Consider the following 12499-nt stretch of genomic DNA (forward strand, 5'->3'; position numbering starts at 1 on the left):
ATCCAGCCGGTGTGACCTAAAACCGGCTTTTTTAATCGGCGGCCGATTAATCGGTGCATCTCTAATATAGACTCAAAGTACAATTTATATACTCAAGTACACAGTATCACAAATAGAGAGGCATAAACTCTTATTTGCATCTTTGACACACACATATCAACTCATTGCACTGACAAGTGTAACAAATGTAACTCTATAGATGCATTATTCTTCTAATTTAAAAGGCCAAATTCATTACAAAAGGCCAAGCAATAGATCTTCATTAAGCCCTTTAGGGTGTTCAGGCCTCTCTCTGTAACAGAAATCTATCTCCATCCCGACCTCTTTATAAAGGCTGTACTGCCTTTAACCTTAAAGAGCCTCTAACCTTAAAGAGCCTCTTTATAAAGGCTGTACTGCCTCTAACCTTAAAGAGCCTCTAACCTTAAAGAGCCTCTTTATAAAGGCTGTACTGCCTCTAACCTTAAAGAGCCTCTAACCTTAAAGAGCCTCTTTATAAAGGCTGTACTGCCTTTAACCTTAAAGAGCCTCTAACCTTAAAGAGCCTCTTTATAAAGGCTGTACTGCCTTTAACCTTAAAGAGCCTCTAACCTTAAAGAGCCTCTTTATAAAGGCTGTACTGCCTCTAACCTTAAAGAGCCTCTAACCTTAAAGAGCCTCTTTATAAAGGCTGTACTGCCTTTAACCTTAAATAGCCTCTAACCTTAAAGAGCCTCTTTATAAAGGCTGTACTGCCTTTAACCTTAAATAGCCTCTAACCTTAAAGAGCCTCTTTATAAAGGCTGTACTGCCTTTAACCTTAAAGAGCCTCTAACCTTAAAGAGCCTCTTTATAAAGGCTGTACTGCCTTTAACCTTAAAGAGCCTCTTTATAAAGGCTGTACTGCCTTTAACCTTAAATAGCCTCTAACCTTAAATAGCCTCTAACCTTAAAGACCAGGACCTCTAGTACTGATGGTTTTATGTCCTACCAGGACCTCTAGTACTGATGGTTTTATGTCCTACCAGGACCTCTAGTACTGATGGTTTTATGTCCTACCAGGACCTCTAGTACTGATGGTTTAATGTCTTACCAGGACCTCTAGTACTGATGGTTTAATGTCCTACCAGGACCTCTACTACTGATGGTTTTATGTCCTACCAGGACCTCTAGTACTGATGGTTTTATGTCCTACCAGGACCCCAGCAGCCGATCTACATGTGAGCTAATTTGTGTCTGTTGGTTGGCTTTTTTCAGCTGTGTTGACAGGCTGCAGGCTGTTATTTAATGTTATATATAATATTACTATATTATATTATGTATTGTTATATACATATGTTACATATTTATTATAATATATCATATTGTGTTGACAGGCTGCAGTCTGGCAGGCTCTGAACCACTACGCCTATCTGGATGCTGTGTTCCTGGCTGAGAGGCTCTACGCAGAAGGTTAGTGTGTTGTTTCCTGGAGTCACTGGGTGTTTAGGGTCTCTCAACAGACCCCCTCCTCCAGGCCACCCGACCGAGGCTGATCAGACCCCGGCCTGTGTCCCAAGTGGCATGCTACTGCCCCCTACTGGCATGCTGCTGCCCCCTACTGGCATGCTACTGCCCCCTACTGGCATGCTACTGCCCCCTACTGGCATGCTACTGCCCCCTACTGGCATGCTGCTGCCCCCTACTGGCATGCTACTGCCCCCTACTGGCATGCTACTGCCCCCTACTGGTATGCTGCTGCCCCCTACTGGCATGCTACTGCCCCCTACTGGCATGCTGCTGCCCCCTACTGGCATGCTACTGCCCCCTACTGGCATGCTACTGCCCCCTACTGGCATGCTACTGCCCCCTACTGGCATGCTGCTGCCCCCTACTGGCATGCTACTGCCCCCTACTGGCATGCTGCTGCCCCCTACTGGCATGCTACTGCCCCCTACTGGCATGCTGCTGCCCCCTACTGGCATGCTACTGCCCCCTACTGGCATGCTGCTGCCCCCTACTGGCATGCTACTGCCCCCTACTGGCATGCTGCTGCCCCCTACTGGCATGCTACTGCCCCCTACTGGCATGCTACTGCCCCCTACTGGCATGCTGCTGCCCCCTACTGGCATGCTGCTGCCCCCTACTGGCATGCTACTGCCCCCTACTGGCATGCTACTGCCCCCTACTGGCATGCTGCTGCCCCCTACTGGCATGCTACTGCCCCCTACTGGCATGCTGCTGCCCCCTACTGGCATGCTACTGCCCCCTACTGGCATGCTGCTGCCCCCTACTGGCATGCTACTGCCCCCTACTGGCATGCTACTGCCCCCTACTGGCATGCTGCTGCCCCCTACTGGCATGCTACTGCCCCCTACTGGCATGCTACTGCCCCCTACTGGCATGCTGCTGCCCCCTACTGGCATGCTACTGCCCCCTACTGGCATGCTGCTGCCCCCTACTGGCATGCTACTGCCCCCTACTGGCATGCTGCTGCCCCCTACTGGCATGCTACTGCCCCCTACTGGCATGCTGCTTCCCCCTACTGGCATGCTACTGCCCCCTACTGGCATGCTGCTGCCCCCTACTGGCATGCTACTGCCCCCTACTGGCATGCTGCTTCCCCCTACTGGCATGCTGCTGCCCCCTACTGGCATGCTGCTGCCCCCTACTGGCATGCTACTGCCCCCTACTGGCATGCTACTGCCCCCTACTGGCATGCTACTGCCCCCTACTGGCATGCTACTGCCCCCTACTGGCATGCTGCTGCCCCCTACTGGCATGCTACTTCCCCCTACTGGCATGCTGCTTCCCCCTACTGGCATGCTGCTGCCCCCTACTGGCATGCTACTGCCCCCTACTGGCATGCTACTGCCCCCTACTGGCATGCTGCTTCCCCCTACTGGCATGCTACTGCCCCCTACTGGCATGCTACTGCCCCCTACTGGCATGCTACTGCCCCCTACTGGCATGCTACTGCCCCCTACTGGCATGCTACTGCCCCCTACCGGCATGTTACTGCCCCCTACTGGCATGCTGCTTCCCCCTACTGGCATGCTACTGCCCCACTGTCTCTTGGGGGCTTAGGGTGTTAGCAGTAGGTGTTGGTGACACGAGGAGGCTCTGGGCTCTGTGGGTTGCTTCCGGGCCTGGCTCCTCCTTCGTCTGACCAGAAGTGATTCAGAAGAAGCATTGTACCTGTTAGCTACATGCTAACAGTGTGTCTATGTGTTTCAGTGCATTCAGAAGAAGCGTTGTACCTGTTAGCTACATGCTAACAGTGTGTCTATGTGTTTCAGTGCATTCAGAAGAAGCATTGTACCTGTTAGCTACATGCTAACAGTGTGTCTATGTGTTTCAGTGCATTCAGAAGAAGCATTGTACCTGTTAGCTACATGCTAACAGTGTGTCTATGTGTTTCAGTGCATTCAGAAGAAGCATTGTACCTGTTAGCTACATGCTAACAGTGTGTCTATGTGTTTCAGTGCATTCAGAAGAAGCATTGTACCTGTTAGCTACATGCTAACAGTGTGTCTATGTGTTTCAGTGCATTCAGAAGAAGCATTGTACCTGTTAGCTACATGCTAACAGTGTGTCTATGTGTTTCAGTGCATTCAGAAGAAGCATTGTACCTGTTAGCTACATGCTAACAGTGTGTCTATGTGTTTCAGTGCATTCAAAAGAAGCATTGTACCTGTTAGCTACATGCTAACAGCAGTGGTGAGCTGTGGAATTTTGAACTATGGGGGCTATATTTTATGACGTCACGCGCACTCACGTGCGCGGGCATGTGCACATAGCCACTCAGCTCAGTGCTAGTTGAAATACTGTATTCAACATGTGATTATTAATGTATTTATATTTCTTATTATTTTGTTGCATTGTTAATTTGTTGTTTTTATTTTTGTTTCAATTAATCAATTATTTTATTTTCCTTTACATAGACTCACCCACACATAAGTACTTAAAATAATCAGACAACTTTACTTCATCTTTACTTCAATGACTTTTTTTTTAGGACGTAAGTGAGAACGCAATGTTATGCAAAGCAGCCAGGTTGAGGCCATTGTTGTGTTAATGATTGACGGCTCGCGGGCGGCTGACGGTGTGAGCTCGCGCGAGCCCCCATAGTGTCAGAAGAACTAACGGGTTGCCGACCCCCATAGCACCCCCTTCGGCTAACAGTGTGTCTATGTGTTTCAGTGCATTCAGAAGAAGCATTGTACCTGTTAGCTACATGCTAACAGTGTGTCTATGTGTTTCAGTGCATTCAGAAGAAGCATTGTACCTGTTAGCTACATGCTAACAGTGTCTCTATGTGTTTCAGTGCATTCAGAAGAAGCATTGTACCTGTTAGCTACATGCTAACAGTGTGTCTATGTGTTTCAGTGCATTCAGAAGAAGCATTGTACCTGTTAGCTACATGCTAACAGTGTGTCTATGTGTTTCAGTGCATTCAGAAGAAGCATTGTACCTGTTAGCTACATGCTAACAGTGTGTCTATGTGTTTCAGTGCATTCAGAAGAAGCATTGTACCTGTTAGCTACATGCTAACAGTGTGTCTATGTGTTTCAGTGCATTCAGAAGAAGCATTGTACCTGTTAGCTACATGCTAACAGTGTGTCTATGTGTTTCAGTGCATTCAGAAGAAGCGTTGTACCTGTTAGCTACATGCTAACAGTGTGTCTATGTGTTTCAGTGCATTCAGAAGAAGCGTTGTACCTGTTAGCTACATGCTAACAGTGTGTCTATGTGTTTCAGTGCATTCAGAAGAAGCATTGTACCTGTTAGCTACATGCTAACAGTGTGTCTATGTGTTTCAGTGCATTCAGAAGAAGCGTTGTACCTGTTAGCTACATGCTACTACCGCTCAGGAAAACCTTATAAAGCCTACAGACTGCTGAAGGCCCACAGCTGTTCTACACCTCAGTGTCGCTACCTGCTGGCCAAGTGCTGCGTAGAACTATCCAAGTAAGTACACACACACACACACACACACACACACACACACACACACACACACACACACACACACACACACACACACACACACACACACACACACACACACACACACACACACTCACTCTACTACAAATCCATTGTGGAAAAGTTCTGGTCCCGCCCACCTGAACCTCTGAATGACCTCATGCATGTGTGTGTGTGTGTGTGTATATATATATATATGTTACAGTATGATTGGAGAACCAGTACGATTGAAGAAAGCGCGCTCGTTTTTACCACCCACCCAGCACTAGAGGGAGCCACAAGCCAGGCTTGTGCACAAACATATATGGCCACACACACACACACAGTCACTCACACACACACACACGCACGCACGCACGCACGCACGCACGCACGCACGCGCACACACGCGCACGCGCTCATGCTTTTTTTGGTTTATTGAAAGCAGGACTGTTTAGATACTTTTATTGTGTTCTGGCTTTTGTTTTACTTTCTCACACACACACACACACACACACACACACACACACACACACACACACACACACACACACACACACACACACACACACACACACAGTGATCCATGAAAATAACTATTCTGTCCCTATCGGTTTACAAATCAAACGGCGCTGAGTCGACTAGTGGAGCGTCGGCCGGTCACCGCGGGCACTCGCGGCGCGCTTCCTCGGCCTCAAGCTCCACTAAGTCGGCGCGCCGTGCGTGTGAACGCGTGTTCAGCGTTCCCCTCATAGATATTATGGTTCCCCTAGCGTAGCTTCCTGGTTGCTATGTGGGGGGGAACAACAAAAGACAGGTCTCCGTCGGCGCATCAAAGCCCCGCCTCTCCGCGCTCTCCTTCTCCTCCTCGGAGGAGGAGGAGAAGGAGAGAAGGACAGGACGGGACGGGTTATTACGCGAGGAGGAGGAGGAGGAGGAGGCTCCTCTTCCTCGCGAGCCTCGCGTAATAACCCCCCGCCTCGCAGCGCCGTCCTCCTCCTCCTCCTCGCGAGCCTCGCTAATAAACCCTGTCTCGAAAAGCCCCGCCTCGCCCCGAAGGAGCCCCGTGCCTAAAAACGAGCGCTCTGTCTTCAATCGTACTGGTTCTCCAAACGTACTGTGACATATACATACACACACACACACACACAGTGTTGGGCAGTAGCTAGCTACATAGCTTAACTACATTTCCCATCAGCGTGATGGTAGCGTCGCTCCTTTTGAACCAAGTAGTGTTTTCTGTAGTGTAGCTATTTTTAGACCCAAGTAGTGATGTAACGTCCATCAACACTACACGCTCCTCTCTGGAGAAAAGTTGACTGCTAAATAATGTTTTGTGAAAAAAAAAACTCCACGGAGAAATTCCATGATGATTGGTTGGCAGACAGACCACATGAAGAGCAGTCCGCAGTGGGATCCATAGTAACGTGTCCGCGATACTTTTCAGTTGTATGGTACTTTTAGATGGATCATACAGTAACAGAAAGACCTATCCACCGTCCCAGCCATGGCTGTTGATATCAGCCACAGAGCATGGATCACAGACGATATATTATAACTATGATCACAGACGATATATTATAACTCTATGATCACAGACCATATATTATAACTCTATGATCACAGACGATATATTATAACTATGATCACAGACCATATATTATAACTATGATCACAGACGATATATTATAACTCTATGATCACAGACGATATATTATAACTCTATGATCACAGACGATATATTATAACTATGATCACAGACCATATATTATAACTATGATCACAGACCATATATTATAACTCTATGATCACAGACCATATATTATAACTCTATGATCACAGACGATATATTATAACTCTATGATCACAGACCATATATTATAACTCTATGATCACAGACCATATATTATAACTCTGTGATCACAGACCATATATTATAACTCTGTGATCGCAGACGATATATTATAACTATGATCACAGACCATATATTATAACTCTGTGATCACAGACGATATATTATAACTATGATCACAGACCATATATTATAACTATGATCACAGACGATATATTATAACTCTGTGATCACAGACCATATATTATAACTCTGTGATCACAGACCATATATTACCGTATAACTCTATGATCACAGACGATATATTATAACTCTGTGATCACAGACCATATATTATAACTCTATGATCACAGACGATATATTATAACTATGATCACAGACGATATATTATAACTCTGTGATCACAGACGATATATTATAACTCTATGATCACAGACGATATATTATAACTATGATCACAGACGATATATTATAACTCTGTGATCACAGACCATATATTATAACTCTGTGATCACAGACCATATATTATAACTCTATGATCACAGACCTTATATTATAACTATGATCACAGACGATATATTATAACTCTATGATCACAGACCATATATTATAACTCTGTGATCACAGACCATATATTATAACTATGATCACAGACGATATATTATAACTATGATCACAGACGATATATTATAACTCTGTGATCACAGACGATATATTATAACTCTATGATCACAGACGATATATTATAACTATGATCACAGACGATATATTATAACTCTGTGATCACAGACCATATATTATAACTCTGTGATCACAGACCATATATTATAACTCTATGATCACAGACCTTATATTATAACTATGATCACAGACGATATATTATAACTCTATGATCACAGACCATATATTATAACTATGATCACAGACCATATATTATAACTCTATGATCACAGACCATATATTATAACTCTATGATCACAGACCATATATTATAACTCTATGATCACAGACCATATATTATAACTCTATGATCACAGACCATATATTATAACTCTATGATCACAGACCATATATTATAACTCTATGATCACAGACCATATATTATAACTCTGTGATCACAGACCATATATTATAACTGATCACAGACCATATATTATAACTCTATGATCACAGACCATATATTATAACTCTGTGATCACAGACCATATATTATAACTATGATCACAGACCATATATTATAACTCTATGATCACAGACCATATATTATAACTCTATGATCACAGACCATATATTATAACTCTGTGATCACAGACGATATATTATAACTCTGTGATCACAGACCATATATTATAACTCTGTGATCACAGACGATATATTATAACTCTATGATCACAGACCATATATTATAACTCTATGATCACAGACCATATATTATAACTCTGATCACAGACGGAGCTACTTTTGATAGCATTAGAAGCAGTGTTGCCAAATTGTGCGAAAGAAAACAAGCAACCAGGTCTATAAAAATAAGCCCCAAATAAGCTGATGAAAAGCTTTACATAACCATTGCATTGTCAACTGTTCCCAAACAGCACACAAGTCAATGCCTTTTTTTTGTCAACAGATATCTAATAGATAGCTGCTATTTCACTGTAGGCAGAACATGAATGACATTATGGGGTGGGGAAAAGAAAAGGCAAACTAAAATAAATACATACAGTAGGCTACATAAGAGGGAAAAGATCATCTAGAGCAGTGGTTCTCAACCTGTGGGTCGGTACCCCCAGGGGGGGTCCCCACATGATTTTGGGGGGGTCCCCAGATGACAGTGAAGTGACCATTTATGGACTTTTAAGGCCTTTTTAATACAAAAAAAAAGAGAGAAAAAAAAGTAGACCATTACAATCAACAAACTATACTATAAAAACTGGTCAAATAGTCAAATAATATAAGAAAGAGGCAAAACATTTTGTGAATATAGCAGATCTACAAGCTCACAACGCTTCGCATTGTGTGGCATTGTGAGCTTGTAGATCTGCTATTTTCACAATTATTACGATATATTATAACTCTGTGATCACAGACCATATATTATAACTCTATGATCACAGACGATATATTATAACTATGATCACAGACGATATATTATAACTCTGTGATCACAGACGATATATTATAACTCTATGATCACAGACGATATATTATAACTATGATCACAGACGATATATTATAACTCTGTGATCACAGACCATATATTATAACTCTGTGATCACAGACCATATATTATAACTCTATGATCACAGACCTTATATTATAACTATGATCACAGACGATATATTATAACTCTATGATCACAGACCATATATTATAACTCTGTGATCACAGACCATATATTATAACTCTATGATCACAGACGATATATTATAACTATGATCACAGACGATATATTATAACTCTGTGATCACAGACGATATATTATAACTATGATCACAGACGATATATTATAACTCTATGATCACAGACGATATATTATAACTATGATCACAGACGATATATTATAACTCTGTGATCACAGACCATATATTATAACTCTGTGATCACAGACCATATATTATAACTCTATGATCACAGACCTTATATTATAACTATGATCACAGACCATATATTATAACTCTATGATCACAGACCATATATTATAATATATGGTCGGAGCTACTTTTGATAGCATTAGAAGCAGTGTTGCCAAATTGTGCGAAAGAAAACAAGCAACCAGGTCTATAAAAATAAGCCCCAAATAAGCTGATGAAAAGCTTTACATAACCATTGCATTGTCAACTGTTCCCAAACAGCACACAAGTCAATGCCTTTTTTTTGTCAACAGATATCTAATAGATAGCTGCTATTTCACTGTAGGCAGAACATGAATGACATTATGGGGTGGGGAAAAGAAAAGGCAAACTAAAATAAATACATACAGTAGGCTACATAAGAGGGAAAAGATCATCTAGAGCAGTGGTTCTCAACCTGTGGGTCGGTACCCCCAGGGGGGGTCCCCACATGATTTTGGGGGGGTCCCCAGATGACAGTGAAGTGACCATTTATGGACTTTTAAGGCCTTTTTAATACAAAAAAAAAGAGAGAAAAAAAAGTAGACCATTACAATCAACAAACTATACTATAAAAACTGGTCAAATAGTCAAATAATATAAGAAAGAGGCAAAACATTTTGTGAATATAGCAGATCTACAAGCTCACAACGCTTCGCATTGTGTGGCATTGTGAGCTTGTAGATCTGCTATTTTCACAATTTTTATCTGTGGAACCAAGTCAAACAAAATAATGCCTCAACTCCTACATTCCAAGTGCTTGTCACTCAGGGTGGGGGGTCCCCAATTAAAATATGATTGTTTTGGGGGGTCCCCAATTAAAATATGATTATTTTGGGGGGTCCCCAATTAAAATATGATTGTTTTGGGGGGTCCCCAGTTCAAATATGATTATTTTGGGGGGTCACGGCTTGAAAAAGTTGAGAACAACTGATCTAGAGTAGTGTTGATAATTCATATATTTTATATATATGTATTTGGATTTAAATGCAGTCTAAATTGATCAATTGATTTTACTTACAAAATGAGGAATATTATTTGAAAATGTCAGTTTTGTTTGACACATTATACATTATAATAAACTAGATGTAGAGGTTGGTCCAGACAGAGTCAAACCAGTGTTTCTTGTATTTGTTTTACTGAGGATAAGGTAGATTTAAGTTTAGGATTAGGTATAGTTTTACTGATGTTACGTTTAGGAATAAGGTTAGGTTTAGACATAGTTTACTGAGGTTACATTTAGGAATACCAGGTGGGCGACTGGGAGCTCTGTGTGTGCTTGTCATCAGTCTCAGCCAGGATACAAACTCTGTGTTCAGCAAAACAAGCTCAAGTTTCACACTAAGACACTTGTATTGTGGCCTAATTTTTTATTTTATTTTTACAAATATGTTTTATTATGTATTTTTCTAAAAAAGGACTGAAGTTTCAAACAAAGACAGTCTCTTTCCTTTTTTTTTCTTTTTAAAGTTATTTGTTGAGTGAGTGCTGTCATACATGTTTGGATGTTGTGTTTTTAGAAGTATATTGGGTTTAGTACAAAGACGTTTTACTCTGGTAAGGTGAAATCAGACTCCTCCAGTCAGCAGTGCACTGACCCAAGTTTATATATTTGTAGGCCAAATACATTTTGTAATGTTTCTTTATTACATCTTGTGTACATGAGAGTAAATATTTTGTAGCAGCAATACATCTGTAGCCTGCCACATATATATATATATATATATATATATATATATATATATATATATATATATATATATATATATATATATATATATATATATATATATATATATATATATATATATATATATATATATATATATATATATATATATATATATATATATATATATACATACATATATATACACACACACACACACACACACACACACACACACACACACACACACACACAGACACACACAGACACACACAGAGTATATGCACACCGTATATCTAGGTGTGCCCTGGGATCTTTTGGCTATGCCAGGTGTGCCTTGGCACCAAAAAGGTTGGGAAACACTGGTGTAGACCAAATAATGGGCGAGAACACAGCAGTTTGGGGCATTTATCAAGTGTTCTGGTTCTTCATGTCGTAAAATCGGGGCTTTGGAGAATATTTAAGGGTGTGTTATTTAAATGACGCTCGGTTTCAAGCGTCAGATTTATCAAAGCTCTGACCAAATGTACGCTAGGATTGGCTGTATAGGATCCTTTGATAAATCTCACTTGGACGTTGGTGTAAGGGCAAATATAGGGTAAAAAATAAGCTGATTTGTACACTCCATTGATAAATGAGGGCCATTATCTGTACAGTCAAGTGATCAAGACGGATCCGTCCAATTTTTCACATTCCATCCTGATTGGCCAATTCAGAACATTGCTGGCCCACAATAACCTACCTGAGCTGAGGAGCACTTTTTCTAGTTGTTTATGTATTTCTAGACTAATTGTTTTATTCATATTTTATTGTTTATTTATATTTTATTGTTTGTTTTATTTATATTTTCTTTATGTATTCCAGACTTGCAGAGGGCGAGCAGGTTCTAGTGGGAGGAGTTCTGAACAAACAGAAGAGTCATGAAGACATCGTTACTGAGTTTGGAGATTCTGCTTCTTTCACCTTATCTCTGCTAGGACACATCTACTGGTAATCTATTACTACTAATCTATTACTACATCACCTTATCTTTGCTAGGACACATCTACTGGTAATCTATTACTATTACTACATCACCTTATATCTGCTACGACACATCTACTGGTAATCTATTACTACTAATACATTACTATTACTACATAACCTTATCTTTGCTAGGACACATCTACTGGTAATCTATTACTACTAATCTATTACTATTACTACATAACCTTATCTTTGCTAGGACACATCTACTGGTAATCTATTACTACTAATCTATTACTATTACTACATAACCTTATCTTTGCTAGGACACATCTACTGGTAATCTATTACTACTAATCTATTACTATTACTACATAACCTTATCTTTGCTAGGACACATCTACTGGTAATCTATTACTATTACTACTTCACCTTATATCTGCTAGGACACATCTACTGGTAATCTATTACTACTAATCT

At 41.1% G+C, this 12499-nt stretch overlaps 1 protein-coding gene across 2 annotated transcripts in view; it reads left to right on the forward strand.

The window, feature by feature from the left end:
• cdc27 (cell division cycle 27) overlaps window positions 1-12499 on the forward strand; it is a 56322-nt gene that overhangs the window by 7424 nt on the left and 36399 nt on the right. For both annotated transcript variants that reach the window (XM_080447447.1, XM_080447448.1), the window contains exons 2-4: window positions 1356-1431; window positions 4782-4929; window positions 11918-12043. In XM_080447447.1, coding sequence (XP_080303573.1) covers window positions 1356-1431; window positions 4782-4929; window positions 11918-12043 — 350 coding nt within the window. The remainder of the gene's footprint in view (window positions 1-1355; window positions 1432-4781; window positions 4930-11917; window positions 12044-12499) is intronic.

The sequence above is a fragment of the Gymnoscopelus braueri genome, assembly GCF_963280865.1.
Source record: "Gymnoscopelus braueri genome assembly, chromosome: 13".
NCBI lineage: Eukaryota > Metazoa > Chordata > Actinopteri > Myctophiformes > Myctophidae > Gymnoscopelus > Gymnoscopelus braueri.